Below are 20,688 nucleotides of genomic sequence, written 5' to 3'. Positions count from 1 at the left end.
AAACCACGCACCCCCCCCCCCCCCCACACACATGCTTTGCTCTTTTATGGTTTATGATTGGGCTGGGAAGGAGCACTCTGGGAAATAACAGGAATCACGTGTTAGCAAAGGATGCCTTCAGAGAAGAGTTAGAAAGGAATTGGGCATCTGGGCAAGGATGTTTCCTTCCCTTGTTGATGCTCTTGTATATTGAATGGAAGAGGGAACACAGTGTAGACATGAAGGAAATAGCTTAAAAAGCAAGCAGAGACCCAATGGTTGGTTTGAAGGAAGGATGGATGGTGGAGGAGAAAGGACCGGGAGTTCAATGCCGTCCTTGGCTACATAGTGAGACTAAGGTGCTGTCTTAAAACAACCGACTGCGGGGGCTGGAGAGATGGCCCGGAGATTAAGAGCACTGACTAATCTTGCAGAGGATCCGGGCTCAATTCCTAGTACCCACATGGCAGCCCTGACACCCTCACACAGACTTATCTGCAGGCGAAACACTAATGCATATAACCCCCCCCCAAAAAAAAAACCCAACCCAACTAATTCAGTCAAAAGCAACCAAACCAAACGTCTGTGCCTAGCTGTCACTTCGGTCCCATCAAAGGGATCTGAACTCAAAATGGTCCTGTTGTTTTCATTTATGTCGGTTATGAGCATACTTCTCGTTTACATCCAGAAAGAATATGTTCTGTAACAATAAGAGACTAAAAATAATGTATCTAGGAAGCACATTGTTTTTATTTTTAAAAACTGTATGTGTGTGGGTGTTTTGCTTGCATGTGTGTCTGTGTACCATGTGTGTGTAGTGTCCACAGAGGCCAGAAGAGCGTATCGTCTCCGCTGGGACTGAAGTCACAGGTGATCATGAGTTTCCATGGAATTGAACCAGGGTCCTCTGGAATAGCGTAACTTAACTGCTGAGCCATATCTCCACCTCCCCAAAGCATTTTTAACAAGTGATTAATAAGCGTCCCATGTGAAGAACATGTAATTACAAAGAGTCTGGGATGAAACTGGTCTCCAAGTTTTCCTTTTGCATTTCCAGGAAGTCGCAGACAAGAGAGATGTGCTGGGGCTCATGCACCTCATAAAAGGAGCCGGAAACCCTTTTGCCTGTCGCCACGGCACTTGACTCTCTGCTGCGCATACGTTGGGTGGGGTGGGTGGGGCGGGGCGAGATTTTAGACATCATCCCATCCTGTTCCTTCATCTCTTCAGGTGCGCAGGCAGAGATCAGAAGTAGGACACAGGCATCAGGTGTGGGCTTTTTCTCTTCCCACGATGCTGAACTGCCAGTCTGATGTTTCAACCCGTTCCACCCCGGCTAAGATCAGATGAAGAAACTCACTTCCTGTTTCCTCCTGTCTCTGCAGCTATGGTCCCTCTGGATAGACTCAGACTTAGGGGTCGATGTGAATCGCGGCTCTTCAGCGGGTCTCAGGCTCGTCCCTGGCAATGACCTCTGTGCACATAGGTCCTTGGCAGGCTCCCTCCACTCCTCACACTCTGAGCTATCTGGGGCTCGCCCAGGGAGGCCTGCATTGGGGCAGAAGTTTCTGCCAGGAATGGGACTAATGTTGGCCATGGTGACAGGAAAGGGCTTAGTGGCTGCCTGGGGCGAAGCAGGCTGCACAGGCCCACACTCTCTCAGTGTCCCTGAGTGGGATGCCTGCAGGGCCACTGGGCTGCCTTTTTGGTAGGAGGGCGTGGTCCTTTCCATGGTGGCACTGAAGTACAGTGTTGTGCTTGCCTGTCCTTCCTCCCCTTTCAGAGGCCCATCCACATCCTTCCCCTGGGCTTCCAGGTCAGCCTTGGTCCCATCCTTTGGGTTGTCTACCTCCTGTGGAGCTGGTGGCTTCTGGGTGGTTGAGTTGTCCTCATGCTCGCTGGCAAAGGAGACAAAGCTTGAAGTTTCCAGTGACTCCATCTCTGCTTTCGGAGCACCTGGGAACTCAGAGCCTTTCTCCAAGGTCAAAGGGTCACAAGGAGAGGATGGGAGATCTTTCTGGGAAAACAGGGGCTTCCTCTGCAGATTACAGTGTTGACTCGACCCCAACACAGGGGAACAGGAGTAGCCACGGCTGTCACCTCCAAGGACTGCGTTGATCTTAGATACACTTCCTGTCTTGAGAGCAAGTTTCACCAACAGCCAGTGGTGGTGGCTAAAGAAGGAATACTCCCCGGATCTCCCATCCCCCAGCCCCACCTCTGCTGTACTCTGCTCTGGGCTGGAGGCCTTATCTAGACTGGTTAGCTCATAGCTTTCCTCTTGGCACCAGCCTGAGCTCTCTGACCTCCCCCCTGCTGGAACCACAGCCCTGGGAGAAGCCTCTGATTCAGCTTTGTCATTCTCTATGGGGCCACAGCATCTCCTCTGGAAGCTCTGCTGGATGTCTGCAGCTTTGGGGTGTAGCAAGGTATAATAAAGAACCAGCGAGACACTTCCTGAGAAGAAAACAGCACAAAGGAGAACATGAGGTTACATTCTGGGACACCCGATATCCTCCCGTGAGTGGCAGTCTCAGTGGCTACTTTGAGCAGCATAATTTTGACCTACAGTAGAGAGACTCAGAACTGGATATTGTTCAGGAGGAGTTTTAAACAGGCCCCAGCATCTAACCGCTATAAATGTGTCTGAACCTAAAAGAACGTACAGCCGTGGCTTCGTTCCTGGAGGGCGTCTGGCATTGACCCCTCAAGTTATGGGCCAATGTGTGTCTGCACACGGGCACCAGAGGCATAGTAGTAATCTCGTAACTTCCAGAATCCCACCACACCACCGGCACGGTGTGGACGGATGCCAAAGCCGGGGGAGGCAGGAGGTAAGAAAGCGACCTCGAAAACAAGAGCCCGAAGCAGAGGTCAGTCCCGCTCCTCAAAAGCCCCTATCAAGGCATTTCCACGAACAACAACACTTCCTCTGTGCACAAACATCTTAATCACGCTGTTGTCAGTTTCGTTTATGTCGATCAGAAGTGTTGACTGCTGCAATAATCTCTTTAGCAGAGCATTCCAGTAAGCCACCCACGCTGTTTCCAGTTTCCTGTCACACTGGAGAAAGTGCCTGGGTTAAGGGTGCTCGTTATAGATTCAGGAGACGTGAGCTAAGTGTGAGGAGGAGGCTGAAGGCGCCGGGAGATGGCAGCGTGACAGACCCTAGGAGGGAACCCAAAGGACGTTGCCCTTAGACCCTCAATGTCTCTGGGGACAAGGGCAGGGCACTGGTGTGCGGTAGGTTTGGAAGTGGGGACAAGGACCAGCATTCCTGTCCTCTCTGTATTGGACACAGCTGACGTGCTAGTTTCTATACAATGCCATGGATGCCTACCAAGCCCAAACACTCAGCTTTTGCAGTAAGTTCTACCAAGGCAGAGAAGAGCAGCAAACCAGCTGACCTTTGCTACCCTCCCTATGCACCCCGGATGCTGGGTAGGTAGCAGGGTCTGCTGCAGCCAGAGACACTGAGAGCGCTGATTTCCTACCACCTGCTGGACTCTTGGCAGAGCTCAAGGCTAGCACGCGGTAGGCATGAAATACAAGTTTGTCCAGGGAAAGAAGGAAATGGGGAGCCGAGATTTGGGCAGGAATTATTTCAAGCCTGTATTCTTGGAACTATAACTCTTTGAGAAATATTTTATGTCTATGTGTTTCGCCTGCAAGTATGTCAGTGTACCACATGCCTGCCCGGTGCTCCGAAGAGCCTCATAAGACTCCACGTGTGTAAACTCATGTTCTCTGGAAGAGCTGCTGGTGTTCTTTACTGCCGAGTCACCTTTCCAGCTTCGATAATTTTCTTCCTCCTTCCCTTCTTTCCTTTTCTTTCCTCTCTCTCTTTAAATCTTCCTCCTCCTCCTCCTCCTCCTCCTTTGAGACACAGGATGTCTATAGCCCTGCCTGTCCTGACATACTGTAGACCAGGCTGGCCTCAAACTCACAGAGATCCACCTGCCTCTGCCTCCCAAGTGCTGGGATTAAAGGTGTGTACCACCATCACCTGGCTTATAATTTTTCTTTTAAAAAATTACTTGTTTTCTTGGGACAAAGCCTTGATACATGGCCTTTGCTGGTCTCAAACTTATGTCAATCCTGCGTGAGCTAAATGTTAGGATTGCAGGCATGAGACATCATATCTGGCTTATATAGTTAGCTCTCCCCCGGAGACAGGGTTTCTCTGTGTAGCTTTGGCGGTTCTGGAACTCACTCTGTAGATCAGGCTGGCTTTGAACTCACAGAGGTCCTCCTACCTCTGTCTCCTAAGTACTGGGATTAAAGGCATAAAGGCATGTACCACTGCCTGCCTACAGTTCATGTATTGGGTATTGAACTCAGGGCTTCTTGAATGCTAAATAGTCACTTTACCTGTGAGTTGCTTCTTGGATTTTTTTTTTTTTAATAAACAGGGGTTTTCTACTTAGCCCAAGCTTGCCTCAGATTCACTATGTATGCCATGATGGCTTGGAATTCACGTCAATGCTCTTGCCTCCGGCTGCCAAGCCCTGGATTTACTGAAATGAGCCATCATGTCTGGCAATAACATAATTTGGTGTGATTTTAAACACGTATCAGATATACTATTCTCTAACGCCTGGGTTTAAGGACTGACTCACAGTTGCGTTGTTTCCGCTCTTTCTTTTGGCACACTCTTCCTTTCCTATTGGGGATTCCCAGAGGGCCAAAGGAAAGCCAGAGGTGTGTCCAGCGCCACCTGCTGGTGGGCAAAGGAAAAGCATTACACAGATCAGTCTCTTCTGCATGAGTGGACAGTTTTACTCCCGACTATTGGGCTTACCGGGGAAGTGTTCATACCTCCTGTGAACTAGAAAATCCCAAATAAATGGTTAAGCCTCTCAGCTGTGAGGACCGTCCCATCATATCCCAAGGGAGTCCCTCTTCACAGGGAGATGACTGGGCACAGGCCAAGAGCAATAGGCTGACTTGTCGGTGGCAGACTAACTCTCTTCTGGACACGGGCTCTCCTAGGCTTTCAACTGGTCACTCACACGCACACATGCAACTTAGAGATCAGCATCTTCTACTCAATTAACGGGGAGCATTTTGGACAGATGTGGCTGTTCCCACCTTTGTTTGAGGCTCTTAGCAGTCTAGCCAGTTAGATAAAGCTAAGCTCTGAGTCTCAGGCTGCAGGCAGCAGCCTCCTTACCCACAGCCTGGGTCCCATCTTCTATTCACGGCTCTTAAACTATTCCCTGTCTTTCCAGCTCATAAAAAAAAATACAAGTTGTAGCCGGGCAGTGGTGGCTCACCTTTAATCCCAGCACTCAAGGGGCAGAGGCAGGCAGAGCTCTGAGTTCTGAGTTTGAGGCCAGCCTGGTCTACAGAGTTTTGCATTTCAAGAAAGCCAGGGCTACACAGAGAAAACCATGTCTTGAAAAACTAACTAACTAACCAAACAAACAAAACAACAGGTTTTGGTTGAGGAGACAGCTCAGTGGACTGAAGACTTGCTGCATAAGTGTGAATGCTTGGGAATCTACATAAAAGCTGGGAAGGGATGGGGCAGCTGCCTGTAATCCCAGCACTTGGGAGGCCGAGACAGGGGAAGGCCCAGGGCAAGCTGGCTAGCTAGACTATTAGGAATCCAGGAGCCCTAGGTTCAGTGAGAGGCCACGACTCAATAAATGGTTAAAGAAGACATCTGGAATCAACTTCAGGACCTCACATGCGGCATCTGCACACACATCATGCGAACATGTGCACAAACATGCATCCATACCACACGTGCAAACCCGTGAAAATAAATAGAAGAATAAATATAAAATAAATAAAATACAAGTGGGGGGAGGAATCATGGCTAACAAGGCTCAGTAAGTCTTACCAATCAGAAATCCAGACGAGACTCCCGCCACAGTCCACAGGCTGGTCCGTGGTGCCCCCTGCAGAAAGTCAGTGGCCAATAGCAAGAGGATGGAGTTCTCCAGCAGCATGACCTGTGGGGTCAAGATAGCCACCATGTCCTGCTATCTGAAGCTCCTCCCTTCTGTCCTTGGTACCTGCTAAGGTTCACAAACCAAGGTGCCTCCCCCAGGCAGGACTAAGGTTCCAATGGGAACATATCTACAAGGGCAGGTTTGCTGGCGTGGTTCATAATGACAGCCACAAAAATCACAGACACAAAGAGGGTATGGTGAGAATGACAGGTGTTTGGTAAAGGGATTCTATCCATCCCACACTAAGACAGCTGACAGATACCAACACAGGAACTACCAGCTCAACCACATCCTCAAAGCTGCCAGGAGGAGTTGCATTTATAGCTAGAAAGCTCTGGCTTTTTGACACACAAGCCTTGAGGTCATTGCTAACATGTTTTAGGCTGTGTGTCTGCTGAGATGAGTAAGTCCCTCCTGGGTGAAGCCACAATTTCCAGAGCTGTTCCACCTCTGAGAAAGGAGAAAGTGAGCCCAGGCATGCAGCTTCCAAAGGAGGTGGAGTAGCAATGCTGCCCAAAGCGATCTCCAAAACAAGAATTCTCCGGCCTCATGGGGACGGGACTGGGAATCTCCACTTTGGAAAAGGTCCTCAAGTGCATCTGTTAACAAAGTCTGTTGAGTTGGCTGTACCTGATGAGATGGCAACAGTTGGATGTCAGGCTATTGTCAAAGAGTGTAATCACTGTAATTTCTCCTTATGCTAGGCTATTCCTGTGTGTGTGTGCGTGTGTGTATCCACAGCACACACACAGTGCACAGGCATGTGGAAGGCAGAGGAGGAACTCCAGTGTCTTCCATTATCACTCTACCTTATTGCCTGAGACAGGGTCTTTCACAAAACTGGAAGCTTGACATTTTGGCAAGGTTGTCTAGTAAGGTCTTGGGGTTTGCCTGTATCTCCTCCTCCGTGCCCCCCCCCCCCACTGCCAAGTGCTGAGGTCACAGGCATTTGGTTGCTGGGGATTTGAACTCAGGTCTGTATGCATGCACAGTAAGTACTCTTACCCACAGAGCCGATTCCAGGCCCTGGTATTCCTTCTTTAATAGATGCACAGGCACACCCCTGCGTAAGTGCACCTTCCCCACCTAACAAGGTAATGTAAAAACCAGGCTTAAAGAAAACCTCCATTGCCACTTGCCAAGTAGAAGCTGGCCATTCTGCTCCTGGAAGGGCTGTCCCAGAAGTTGATATAGCAGAGGATGTACACGGCCCCCACCAGCAGGTTGAAGAGCCTCCAGTGGCAGGTGCTCTCCACAATGTCGCTCTGCTGGGCTACGAGCCAGAAGGACATCACCAGCCAGTGAGCACCTGGAGAGGGGGAGGGGTGGAAGTCCACTTTCAGTGGGGAGATGGGAAGGGGGTGAGGCTGAACTTGAGCATCCCACAAGAGATCCCCCAAAGCCAGAAGAGAACTGAGGGGCACAGGCAAGCTACTCATTCTATCTTTGCGTGTCTGTCTCTCTGAGCCTCCCAGGAGGCATTTGACCTAGTTTGGAGTTGAGAAAACAGACTGGATTCAGTGACATGCATCAGGCCTTACCTATGGATGCCCTTTGCTTCCCCCAAAGCATTTAAAGATGCAGCTATAAAGCCCTCTACTCTCTTTACACTGTTGCTCTACAAACCCAACCCTCCAGACCCAAAGAGAACTCCATGTGGACCAGTTACAAGTTTTCTTCTTATATTTTAAGATGAATAGCCTCATTCTGGAGCAGAAGCTGAATTTTAAAATGACGGATAAAATGTAGTTAATTTCTCCGTAGGAACACAACTTTTTTTTTTTCCTTTTCCAAAAAAATGTTCTTTTCTGCCAATAACTGTATTAAATGTTTGCTCTGGGTACATGGGCCAGCTATTTCTCAATGTTCTCGGTTCTCTTAAAACAAGAGTACACTGTTCCCTCTTGCAGAGTGTATTCACTGATGACCAGAGGACACTGCTGTCCTTGGCAAGGACACACAGGCTCCATTCAGGAGTCTGAAGGGCTAGACAGACTCTTGGCCATCACATTCATATCTGCGTTGCTGGCGAAGAGAAGGCTGGGGTTCAGTGGGGACTTCCTGTTTTAGACAAAGTGTCCAAAAAAAAAAAAACCCAGAGGAAACAGGGTGCTTATGGAGGTTCTAAGAAGCAGCATATACATTACACAGTTTTGCACAGGATCAGGTGGAACCTGGACCTCCTGTGTGAGCAACAACATTCTACAGGATGGTCTACCATAGTCTTCTCAGAACTGGGTTTCCAGCTTTAGCTGGAACTTTTGAGCCTGGGATTTGTAACCAAGGAGTCAGCGTGTACCACCACTTCTTGCATTGGAGGCACACTCTTGGGAGCTAGGGTCTGGACCTCCGTGTTCATGGGTCTGCGCTACCAAGGATGGTTTGACTGGCAAGGCATAGCAGAAGCCATGCCGTGGGTGTTCTAGGTTGAAGAGGACTGAATGACTACAATTCCTGTCTTTTGTAGTTGCCAGTACCAAGGGTGAGCCCTTTGCTGCAGAGAGAGGCCACATGTGTGCCTCCAATCTGCCGAGGTCCCCTAGGAACACAGAGGCCTGCTTTTCTGCTTCCCTAAGGTCCTCTGCTGAGCCCAGTAGCTCAGATCTAGGACAGAGGACCGTGAACCATTACTGTTAAGGCTTTATGAATGGAACAGAAGCCCCACTTACCTCCAACCACTAAAACCCAAACACGGTAAACCCTGCAGAACAGAGCCAGGCTCAGCACACGGGCTCCCAACATGCCCATCCTCCAGAAGTGCTGGCACAAGAGGGCAGCCCATAGCATCGTGCGGTGGCCTGTCTTCATGACACCCAGGAAATGGCTGTATGACACAAGGGCCCAGGACAGTGACACCCAGGAAAGCAAGGCGCTGATCCCTGGAGGATTGAACAGACAGAGATCCCTAGAGACTCTGAGGCACACGTGCAGATGCCCTCCGTCATCCCAACAACAAATTTCTTGTAAAAAACTAGCCTGATGGTGATGCACTATTGACCATATGTAATATAACAATGTGCCATTAGGTGGGTAACCTAATAATGCTATACAAACATGTCTTTACCCGGAAGCAAGAGGAGGAGGAAAATGGCTCCACTGCTCAGTGGCCTAGATGCTCTTCTTCTTGATGTCCTTTAGGCAGAAATCCTTAATAAATAAATAAATTAAAAAAAATGTCTCTGTCAGGGGGCTGGAGACATGGCTCAGCGGTTAAGAGCATTGCCTGCTCTTCCAAAGGTCCTGAGTTCAATTCCCAGCAACCACATGGTGGCTCACAACCATCTGTAATGAGGTCTGGTGCCCTCTTCTGGCCTTCAGGCATACACACAGAAAGAATATTCTATACATAATAAATAAATATTAAAAAAAAATGTCCCTGTCCCTGGGCTTCTAAGGCCTCCAGCCTAAACTATGATTTAAAGGATGTGGATCCTACAGGATGCATACAGACATGGTTCATGACAAGTATTTGCCACACATAAAGGGGTTTTGATGAACGGTGGAATGAGCAGCCACATCAGAGTGTTCAGACCTTCTGTTTTAAGTTTGGGTACTTAAATAGAAGAGAGAGGAAGGGGGAGGGAGAGGAGGAAGAAGCAACGAGGTGCTCTGGCTGGATGAAAGCTGGGAACACATCTGTAGGAGATGAACAGATGTGGGGTGTCAGGTGTCAGCTACTGGCAGGGTAGCCCCGGGAGAGATGAACATGTATACTCCCCGAGAAGCAGACTCCCCAAGGGAGTTTTCAAGGTTATCTCCTCTCTGCACAACTTTTGTCTTAAGGATTGACTTTAGATGCTTTACCCCAAGAAACCAGCTCTCTGTGACCTCCTGACCCCGAGCAAAAACCATCTGTAACCATCATTTGTGTTAGTGATCGTGGGGTTACCCTGGTCTCCCAAATAGGAGAAATCCTAGAGGGGACACGGGGTCCTACAAGGTCAGGCACATGTTTCCGTCATCTGGGAAGCAATGGGTGTGAGTCGTGGTGAAAGGTACCCACCTGGCACAACATCTGTGAAGTCAGAGGCTAGGAACACATACACCTGGAGCAGCAGGTGGGGCCCTGTCTGGAGCAGAGCCTCCAGCAGCCGGAGCGCCGAGAGGTCAGCCTCCTGCAGGTGCAGCTGTCCTGAGCAGGGAGCCTCCCTTCCCTTCCACAGAGCGGCTGCCACAGAGTCCCAGTGCCTACAGAGAGCAAAGGCATCATGACATAGACCATGAAGCCAGACGTGCGGGCTGCCACAGACACCAACCTTTCACACGGACATATGAAGTGTTCTCAGGAGTGCCCGACTGATGCCTCTTAGGGCCTCCATTTAGGCGGTTGCTGAGCTCTGAGTTCAAGCTGCCTATTTCAGTTCATGTGCTTAGCAGGGCGTCACTGTAGGTGACTATCCCCAAGGTTAGAAGGGCTAGGGGTAGGTGGGTAGGCTGAAGTTACTGCCAGGTTAAAGAGCCAAGACTGGGTCTGGTGAGGCCTGTAGAGAATCTTGGTCAATGTCTTCACCTCAGGTCTTCCAGGGAGGGCTAAGGACCCCTTAAATAGAGATCTGCTGCAAGGCACTGTGGGTAATTACCCCTTTGGAGCATAGCGATGACGGAGCCCTCATCTTCCTCCAAGGAGTGTAGAGCTCTCAGTGCCCTGAGACAGGAATGCTGTAAAAGCAGCTGGGGTCCTCACTGGAGGCTGGCAAGAGAGGTGGGGCAAGATGGGGACGCTAAGGACTGATAGGATCCTATTTAACTATATCAGAATTCAGTTCAGCTCATGGACGTTGCTTTTTCTCTGGAAAACTGATGGGAAAAGGCATGTATGTTGTGTTTGAGATATGGGATAAATCTGTACATTTGTAGGCATGTTTGTAAATGAGTGCATATATGTATAAATGTATGTGCACACATGAATGTTCAGTGTACAAGCATATGCCTGCATACAGCATGTGCAAACACACACAGTGCATATGCACACACAGGCATGTATACATATGTACACACATGTAAAGTGTACATGAACACATAACATACATACAGTCCACGTGTATCTCATAAATACATGTATATGTGTGTATATGTAGGTGTGTGCACAGCAGCTATGGAAGCTGATACAGCACTCAAGCAGGAACGACCGAAGGTTTGGTGTTGGAAATGGAAGCGAAGGAGCAAATGCAGAGAATGTTGGAGCATGCAGAGGGGGACTTGGCCAAGCAGGATGGAGAAGGGCTTACTGGTAGCTCTAAGACACCTACAAGTTCAAACTCTTGGAACTGATGACATTAACATGCAGCAGAAAGGAGCCTGCTAGCAGCTGCTTGATTGACAGGGGTAAACAGAAGGATCTGGGGATTTTAGTTGTAAGTTAAGACTCATGGACAGAGGCAATGGGCATGGTCGAGTGGACAGGAAGTGGCTAGAGGAGGTGGTGTGCAGGTATTGGGGACCCAAGGCAGAACCTTAGCAACTGGTCACCTTGAGGACAGAAAGGTCACCAAAAAGAGTAGCAAGCTTGAAAAAAGCATGGAGCATTCTCAAAGTCAAGGGCAGATGTAAGACAGAGTCACATGACACACAATAGCCTGCTGGGGTGTAAGAGGGACCAGGGGCCTGTCTCAAAAGTCCGCAGGATTGGGCCGGGGCCACGGCAGCTTAGGCACGACTGGGCAACCTTCCTAGTGTGCAGTGGGAATCAAGACTTAGAAAGAAGCGAGAGCACATCCTTGTCTGTGTCTCTGCAAACATACAGTAGGCACTCTGTGCTGATAGGGTCCCCTTGTGAAAGGGCCACCGCCCACACAGCCAGCATAACCATAGCAGCTGCCTTGGGTGACCTGGCCTTGAGGGCCTACCAGGGGTAGGGTCTACTCTCGCTTACTAACATCCTCCCTGGGTCTAAGTTGTGCGGCAAGGGGGCAGAATGCCACTGCCTACATCGTGGATAGCAGTACCCAATGACTCCCCCTGCGAGTTGAACCTCTGAGGTCACCTAGGAAAGCCAACAAAGCAGCTTGTTAAAGTTCTGAAGATGACAAGCCAACATTCCCACCTCCCGGCCCAAGGTTCGAGGCTGACTTTGAAACGACTTCATCCCTGGTGTGGAAGGTTCAGGGAAGATGTTTAGGAAAAATAAGTTTTCTTTTCCATCTTTTGAGTCCTGCTGAGAATTGATTTCCTCTGAGTGTCTGTGACCATTGTTCCTGACACAGACTAATGTTAGGAGAAGCATGCACTAAAACCACACACCATAGTCTTCCTTGCCTTCCCAGATCATCTCCCCACGAGATGGGCTAGTTTCCTCTTCCTGCCTGCTCTCCAGTCCCCACCGAAGGGTTTCAGTTCAGCAAACCCCCCTCCACCCTGTGGTGCTAGGGACGGCACCCAGGGGCCTTGTGCTGGCTGGATCAGTGTTCTCCCGTTGAGTCACACCCTCAACCCCTCCAACCGGAAGTTTTATTAGGCTTTGACTACGGAAGGAATAAGGCAAATGAAAGATGAGTTTTAGTTGTGCAAAGCACACACACACACACACACACAATGCTTAGAACAAGGAAGGAAATGTATCGGCTGAGTGCCTGGCATCTAGGTCCCGGCTAGGAGGTGAAGGTGGCCCGTGAGCGCCTCCTGGAGAGGACAGCACAGCGGTGGATGTGAAGCCGAGCTGGGCGTAGGGCGTATGAGACATCAGTGGGACCAGACAGAAGCTTTGGAATGGGGCCCGTGCCTGGGGACAGCAAAACAGCAGAGTGGCTTTGCCAGGCTGGGGTCAGGCAGAGAGATGGAGGAATTCGGGCTGAGACTAGGGGGCAGCTGCTGGGGGAGTTCCCTAGGGAGTTGGGATGAGATGGGGGCAGTGGGAGCTTTTTCTGAGGTCCTGAAAAGCACCCTGACTTCTCTTCTGGATGCTGTGTCTCAGTTCCCCTGCCCCCATCCTGGGTTTTTGGAGGCTTGTGCCAACTGTTCCTGGTGCCATCTCTCTAAGGCCTGACTCCCTCCTTCGCTCCAGGCCCTTCCCTTGGTCTTGATGGTATGCCAGTGCTTTCAGCCGTTCCCAAGTTAGTCTCAGACACTGGACTTAATTACATGTGTCTGCAATCCAGCAGGGCACACGCAAGTTACTCCATGTGAGCCATATTGCCGAGGGCCCAAGACTCCTAGTTGCATTAAAAACAACATGTACCATAAGCAGAACCTTGGAAGTGCAATTACTTTTACCCGACATGTCTTTGGAGTTAAGTTTTTCAGCTCTTAATAACACTGACTTCCACCACAACTAGAATGGTCTATCCTGGGTTCACAGCTTGGGGAACAAGTGATTCTTCTGCCTGTGGTAATGTTTTTGGTGGTGATAGAGCTGAGACTGTCAACAGTGATAGGTTGGAGTATAGCTGAGCTTCATATGCTTATTTAGTGTGTGTGTGTGTGTGTCTGTGTGTGTGCACACACAAACGTGTGCAATGGCACACATGTGGCAGTCAGAGGGCAACTTTTGGAATTTGACTCTTTCTTCCGAGTGGGTACCTGAGATTGAATTCAGGTAGTTAGTCTTGGTGGCAAGTACCTTACTTGTGTTTGAACACCGAATCTGCACCTATCCCTGTCAAGCTGGTCTTATATGCCCCTAAAGTTTGTCTTAACTTTCTCTTTGCTGTAGAAAAATTGCTCTGCCAAGATGCACTCTGAGGAGGGGCATATTTAGGTAGTCTCGCATCCTCCTGGGATGCGTTTCTAAGTAGACATGCGGGCTTTTTAAACAAGGTGAAGGAGACACAAGCACACACAACATCAGAGTGTAAACAAAATGTTCAGATGGAGAAATGACTGCCCTTGTGTAAAATGAGTTGTCACTAAGGTCAGGTTCTCTTGAACAGTTAGTAGACTTAACATTAAAGATTGTGTTGTTTGGAATTAAAACCAGAATCCATTCGCGTCTTCTCTAAGCGGTTTTACCTCAAGGGATTTTGTTGAATCGATTTCTCTGTTGTTAGTTCATTCGTCTGCATTTCATTATGGAGTCAGTTAACGGGCGGGTCTTCATTTTCTAAAGTTTGAGATTGTGCAAAACACAGCTGTTCTGGCTCCCCCTACAGGTGCCTTTGCCAAACTGCAAAGAAAACCAAACCAAACCAAACCAAACCAAACCAAACCTGATCTGCATGGCTTATCTCCTGTTTTGTTTTTGAGCAGCTGTATCAGAGCCAGAGATTCGCCACTTTCAACTTTCAGCGCCTTCTGCTGAGAAGGTAGCTGGCCTCATCTGTAATCTCTGGGACACTGTGGAGGGGGCGTCCTTGATGCTTGATCGGCTGCTGCGAAACTGAGAGCCAAATCTGTGGTCCAGTTTTGTGGTCCAGTTCTAAAAACTGCACATTCTGGCTTTACCGCCAGATATATTACTTTATTTCTTCCTGGAAATCAATATTTGTTTTTTCTTCAATTTTATCATGAGATTCATTTTTATTTATGTCCTATTAGTCTCTGTCTCTCTGTCTCTCTGTCTCTCTCTCTCTCACACTCTCTCTGTGCCTATGGAGGCCAGAAGAGGGCACCAGATCTCCTGGAGTTGGAGTTAGAGTCAGAAATCACCTTATATGAGTTTTGGGAGCATAAAGAGTAGCCTGTGTTCTCTATTCCTGAGTCATCTCTCCACCTCCTATATCATCACCATTACTGTTACTATTATTACTTTGAGATAGGGTCTCACTATGAAGCCCAGGCTGTCTTGGAACTCACTATGTAGCCCAGGCTCGCCTCTACCTCAGAGATCCGACTGGCTTTTCATTGTTAAGCCTGGGCTTACAAGCTTGTGAGGCCACACCAGGCTCTATGCATGCCTTTGTAATCACCTGAATGGCTTTTGTAAATTAGCTTTCCGTGGCTGTTGTTTCTCCCAGTTTTCGATTTGCACTCGTCTTTTCATTTACCCAAGTGAATTTTAAAGTATGGACCGAAACCATGCCGTCACTTAGTGGTGATGTTGAGAGCCTCAGGGGAGTTCACTGTCACACGCCACAGATCTGGACCAGCCTCTGACCTCCGGTCTCACCTCTCTGAAGGTTTATCAGGATCCCCAGGGTCACTCCAGAGCCCCAGAAGGCAGATCTACCAAAGAATAGTTAATGTTCCTTTCTTAAGACTACTCTGAATTATGTTTCTGAGCTATCAAATTCTTGTCCCTGTTGAAGCCACATACTTGTTAGATAAGTTATTCATTGTTTTTGAGATCTCACCCCTCACTAACGACAGCTCTGCTGTTTCAGGAGAACACAGAGCTCAGACAGGAAGGCCCAGCTTGGGAGAAACCGCTGTGGCACATGCATGTTCTGGATGCCTCTATATGACAAGGATCTGCTGGGGAGGAACACAGAAAGGAGGCAGTCACTGGATATCTTTCTAGAAGCCCCTTCTCCTCTGACCCCAGTCTAGCCTGGATGCAGGCAGACGGCACAAGCTCCCAGGCAGAGAGCAGCACTTGGCAGCGGTTCCTTGGATGCTCTTGAGCTTCAGGATCCCCCTGTCTGGTTCCTGGTCTCTTCCCCTTTTATAAATGTCCCTCAACTCTATGGGGTTATGAGACAGATGAGAGCAGAAACGCGCTGTGCCTGAAAATGCACAACTTCCCGTCTCCTCTGGAGACACCTGCGGGCACAGGGAAGCCAGATCCATGCCTGGTAGCCTATCATACAAAGAAAAGAAAAAAATGAAAAACCCTGGCCCTGTCTCCCAGGTCACTTCTTCCTGCCACAAAAGCATAAAGCAAATGGCATCGTGTGGGCCTTACCATCTAGTTTGTGGTCAGTTAATTCTGTGCCACTGTCGTGGACTAAGGTCATCGGGGTCAGATGGAGCACTTTAAGTAAACTGAATTATGTAGCACTAGAAGTTGATTAAGGGGTGATAGAGAATCTGGCTAAAGACAAGAAGAAGCATTTGAAAGGTCACTGGCGCCATCAGGAGGAGCCCCCTGATGTCAGGGATGTTTCAGGATGCCAATGCCAAGCAGAGGTACAACCCTGAGCTTCCCTGGCTTTAAGGTGGGAGCATGCATGGACAGAGGAATTCTTTCATTACATCAGATGGAAGAGAGAGGGCTGCTCTTACCGCTTCCAGACGCCAAGCTGCAGGAGATGCAGCGACACCAGCCACCAGTGACCCTGATGCCCATCCGCGCGGAACCACAGATAGCTCAGGGCCTGGACCAGGATGCCGGGCAGGAGAAGAGAAAGGGCCAGCCACCCCCAGAGGAGGTGACCTGTGGAGAAGTGGTAAACAATGGTGCAGAGACCTGGGGTGAGAGACGATATGAGGGTGTTGGTGTTGAGAGGACAGAGTTAGGCGACCGCTTTATAAACACCAGATCTCTCTTGTTACAGTGCTTGGCCTCAAAACCTTCCCGCCACAGCAGCGTTCTTCCAGGAATGCACCCAGGATAAGTACGCTAGCCAGCCCACAGCTCATCTTACGCCCATGCACCATGGGATTTCTCTGCCCTAGCCAGTCCAGGGTCAGGGGCCAAGAGGATAGGGACCTCCCTTAAGGCCAAAGCCCACAGAAACTACCCACAGAGACCAAGTCCTCCGAATTTGTTCACCCTGTCTTGTCTGAGGAAGCCCTGCCAAAGTTTCTGGGTTCTGGTCAAATGAGTATTCCCAAATGGCATGTCCTGCCTCTGTAACCCTGGGACCTGTGAGCGTTCCTAGGCTTGTCCCGACTCCTTGTCCACTAGGCCATTTAACAAAAACCAAAACAACCAGGTTCCAAAACAACCCTACATCGCATCTTTACTATTAACAAAGAGTCAGCAGGACCTGCTAGACATAAGACAGGCACAAGGGTAGTGGCCGTGTGTGGGGTTGTCTGTGAGGTTGCACAGAACATGTGCCAAGGACCTGATGTATGGGGAGTCCCAGGGATGTGGGAGCCGACAGCATGGAATGATCTCGTCCTCCCCACGCTGTTGCTGCCTATCAGAGCCTCTTGTTAGAATTGAGTCACATTCTGAGTAAGGCTGGCTTTGTCCTCTCTTTTGATTTGTGGTCCTAGGACTTGAACTCAGGGCTGTGCCTATGCTAGGTAAGGTCTCCACCACTGATCTCCCCCAGGCCACTTTTCCATCTTGTTTCGAGACAATGTTCTGCTAAGTTGCTCAGACCAGCTTTGACCTTCCCTGTTAGAAAGCTAGGGTGTCTAGGTCACTTTGGGCAGCCCTGAGCATCCTGGTTTCTCCAGGGGCAGTCTAGTGCCCTTTGGAATTCTGAGCGGGTGACGAGGCAGGAATCTGCAGGGACTACGTTGCAAATTAAAAGTAAATTTCAGAGGTATAGTGTCCAAGAAGGCACTCGGAACCTTGGAGGTTCAGGATGGTGGAGGAACCTTAGAGGTTCAGGATGGTGGAGTCCCTTCAGGGGCAAGGCTTTGTAGGAGAGTAGCAGAAGTGGGCAGAAGCACTAGACGCCAGCACTGCAAGGGTTACGAGTTCAAACGTGAAAGGCGCGAAAAGTATGGCCATCTTGCTTCACCTCCACCGCCCACAGGACCCGTGTGCCCAGCAGTCAGCGTTCTGCCCTGTCCCGAACCCCAAAGGGAAATCACCAACCCTCCACTCTCCCAGCCCTCGGCTCGCAGCCGGCAACCCCAGCCAGGAGCCGGGTGACCAGGGAGCCAGGGCACCTCACCAAGCGCTGGAGCTCCACGCAGCCTCCTCACGCAGCGTGGGCTGGAGCAAGTAGCGGACAGGGATTCAGGACCCCGGGTTTAGGGTGTGGAGAAGATCCATACCATGCATTGAGGGGTGTCTGCATGGGTGGAGGGAATCATGCATCAGTGAGGGGATCTCACCGGGAGTGCTCTGCAGGCTGGGAGGGGAGCTACTGTGTGTGCACCGGGCGGGCAGAGTTTACCGCCTGCTGGGACAGCAGTGGCAGCTGTGCCCCCCACACTGGGTTGGAGTGGGGTGTTGGAGGGGTGAGCACTCGCGGGCTACGCTGCACTCACGCGCACTTTGCTCGGCCGCTTGCAGCAGGGCAGAGAGTCCCAGGAGCCCCGCGTACATCTTCTGCACCGCTGCCGCCTGCGCCCGCCCCTTCCCCTGCCCGCCACCGAGCAGGGGAGGCTTCCGGCCTGGGGCCCCAAGGCGAGAGGCTTTTCGTTCAAGCTAGCGGAGTGGGGGTGAGGGCGGGGACGTCGGGATGGGGGTGGACAGGTTCTTAGGCGGCAGTCTCACTTGATCTGTGCCAAATTTGTATGCTGTCCCCCTCTCCCTGCCAACATCCTAAGGGTTGGAGGGCACAGTGGGTTTGTTGTGAGGTACAAAAGTTTAGTCACTGGGTGATTACAGTGGTCACAGTCAGAGGATTTGCTCAGATTGGTTAACCACAAATCAGGGTACAGTGGAGTGTGTGTGTGAGTGTGTGTGTGTGTGTGTGTGTGTGTGCGCGCGCGCGTGCCCGTGCAGCATGCGTACGTGCGTATGTGTGTGTGCCCGTGCGTGCGTGCGTACGTGTGTGTGTGTGTGTGTGTGTGTGTGTGTCTTGGAAAAGTGGGATTTGAATAGCTGATTGAGTCTTTTGAAATCTTTCAGTTGTGTGGCCCGAAAAGGGAAAGGCAGGCTACATTCCCGCCTTTAACAGCCGTTTTGCTAACAGACCTTTCCCCAGGAATCCTTGCCGGTTAATCCAGTTCCCCCAAAGCCAGAAGTAAACCTGCCCAAGGAAAGTCTTCTGGGAGATGGAAAAGCATCACCCTTGCATGTGTTACAAGGCAGCCCTTATGTAGACCGTGAACTCCTGATGTCCGAGCTGGGGGAGGTTGTGAAGGGGGGATAGTTTATAACCACCGAGCAAAGAGGACTTGGTTAGAAAAGTTACTAAGAACAGACCAGGTCTACAGAGATTCTGCCCAACAGGATCTAACAGAATTCCTGAGAAGGGACAATTAAGACTGGGAAGAAACACTGTTCATGATTGGTGTGAGACGGGGAACATCGCCGTATGCTTTACAGTCTTAAACATTGTCCCCAATTTCTAGGTGTATGGTTTGAGAAATAGCTACATATCCCATATTTTATATGTTAAAACCAGTCCAAGGAGGGCAAAGTGGAGCATCAGGACACGGGCTGCCTCTCTGCTCTGCTTTGTGTGCTGTGCGCAGTGTGGAGGGTCACCTCCCTCAGACTCTGCGTGTTGTAAATACAGAACACAGAAGGGTCTGCCGGAAGACACAGCGGGGAATTCCAGCTGGGATATTCTATCTGATTTGAGGGTTGTGTGGTAAAGGAGGGTGATCATGGACATGATCATGGACAGCCCCCTGTGCCTTTAACCTCCCTTCTCTCTGCCTTCTTTTTCTTCAAATCACTTAGATCACCAAACTACCCCCCCCAATGTGGTAATATGTCTCTTTTCACTAGTATATTATGACAGGAGGGGAGGGCTTCACCTGACAGTTGACATTTTGTCCCTGGGCCTGACTTAGGGGAGATTGTTGTGAGAGACTTTTCCTGAGGAGATACAACATGACTGACAAAAGTAATGGCCGCACCAATGTCCAACTTGGTGAAACAATTAGTTCTTACTGGGGTTCCTCACAGGGGTATGAGGGAGGGGTTACTTAGAGGAGCAGGAATGACTCAGAAGCTACTTTATCATCAGAAAGCTCACTTTGAGGTGAGCTTAGGTTCCTTCTGCAGGGTCCAAATGGCTTTAGCCCGGAGATGTTGGTATTGTTACCCCTCACGATGACCGGGGAAGAAGATTCATGAGGAAAAGGAAGCTCAGTTGAGAGATTTTTTTGTAGTCTCAAGACTCTCCACACTCACAGGATGGTGGGGGCACAGGGCTTTAATTCCAGTGCTTGGGAGGCAGAGGCAGAGGCAGAGGCAGGTTGATCACTGTGAGTTTGAGGCCAGACTTATCTCAGTGAGTTCCAGAACAGCCAGGGTAGTTACACAGAGAAACTCTGTCTCAGAAAAAAAAAAAACTGAACATTAATAAAAACAAAACAAAACAATCCAAAAAACTCTTTACACTCTTGGTGAGTTCCAGGCCCCACCCAGCTGATATGGCCTGGTTGGATTGTTGGTGGCTTCTCTCTGGATGAAAATCTTGCTTCTCAGTCTGAGGAGCTCTCCTCAAGGCAGAAATAATTCCTTCCACACAGGATATGTCTAAGCCCAGGATATGTCATATCCCAGAGGGTGATGTGAGCAGTCTGAGTAGCCAGGCATCTCTATGAAATTTGTCTATCTTTCCAGGGGCTCCTTTTAGACTCTGGAGGCTGCTGATTCAGGCCTCTCAACCAGGGTATGTGTTCCTGCTTACCCATCAAACGTAGGACCGGATTTTTCTCCCATTTACATCCTGTATCCCCCAACTTTTCTGGGTGTTCCTATTGGTGCTGAGACTTACCTGCCATACTGCAAGGCATCAGTAAGAGAAGGTAGTGGATCCTCATGGTTCCCATTGGGTCCAGAGCAGAGAGGACAGACTGCCATGATGCTCAGGGGATGTGACAACTCGAGATCTGAGTGTGACCTTGTTTTAATGGGGATGGGATTTCCTATGCTCATAGATACCCTTAAGGGAGGAGCTGCATCTCAGAGTGAAGCCCTGAGGTCTAGACCTCCTGCAATTTTTCTGCAGGCTTCTGCAATTCTGAGAATGTATTTCTGGATGTGATTTGATTTAGCTCTCATCTTTGGAACCCTGGGTCAGTGCCTGCTATCAGGCATCCCCATGTATGATTCAGTGAGGTAGTG

General features: G+C 49.8%; 1 protein-coding gene across 1 annotated transcript; it reads right to left on the bottom strand.

The window, feature by feature from the left end:
• Positions 1 to 765: 765 nt before the first annotated feature.
• On the bottom strand, positions 766 to 18,014 carry Xkr5 (XK related 5). The gene is made up of 7 exons (XM_041673887.1): positions 17,928 to 18,014; positions 16,035 to 16,218; positions 9,943 to 10,127; positions 8,609 to 8,818; positions 7,079 to 7,248; positions 5,828 to 5,939; positions 766 to 2,436 (listed from the first exon to the last, which is right to left on the bottom strand). The coding sequence occupies exons 1-7, from the start codon at positions 17,983 to 17,985 to the stop codon at positions 1,322 to 1,324; spliced, it is 2,034 nt and encodes a 677-aa protein (XP_041529821.1). The 5' UTR covers positions 17,986 to 18,014; the 3' UTR covers positions 766 to 1,321.
• Between the last annotated feature and the right edge of the window lie 2,674 nt (positions 18,015 to 20,688).

This window comes from Microtus oregoni, unplaced genomic scaffold (assembly GCF_018167655.1).
Source record: "Microtus oregoni isolate MIOR12 unplaced genomic scaffold, Mior012 000024F_ref0000369, whole genome shotgun sequence".
NCBI classification, from domain to species: Eukaryota; Metazoa; Chordata; class Mammalia; order Rodentia; family Cricetidae; genus Microtus; species Microtus oregoni.
Note: the sequence above shows the minus strand (reverse complement) of the source record. Positions and strands in the feature narration are given on the sequence as shown.

What these genes read in the sequence shown, in the direction of transcription:
- Xkr5 (XM_041673887.1), bottom strand. Translation starts at nt 17,985, where the DNA reads ATGTACGCGGGGCTCCTGGGACTCTCTGCCCTGCTGCAAGCGGCCGAG. An exon ending in CAGCTTGGCGTCTGGAAGCG is followed by an intron (nt 10,128 to 16,034) that starts GTAAGAGCAGCC and finishes TGCTCTCTGTAG; the next exon opens with GCACTGGGACTCTGTGGCAG. An exon ending in GAATGGCCAGCTTCTACTTG is followed by an intron (nt 5,940 to 7,078) that starts GCAAGTGGCAAT and finishes TTGACCCCACAG; the next exon opens with GTCATGCTGCTGGAGAACTC.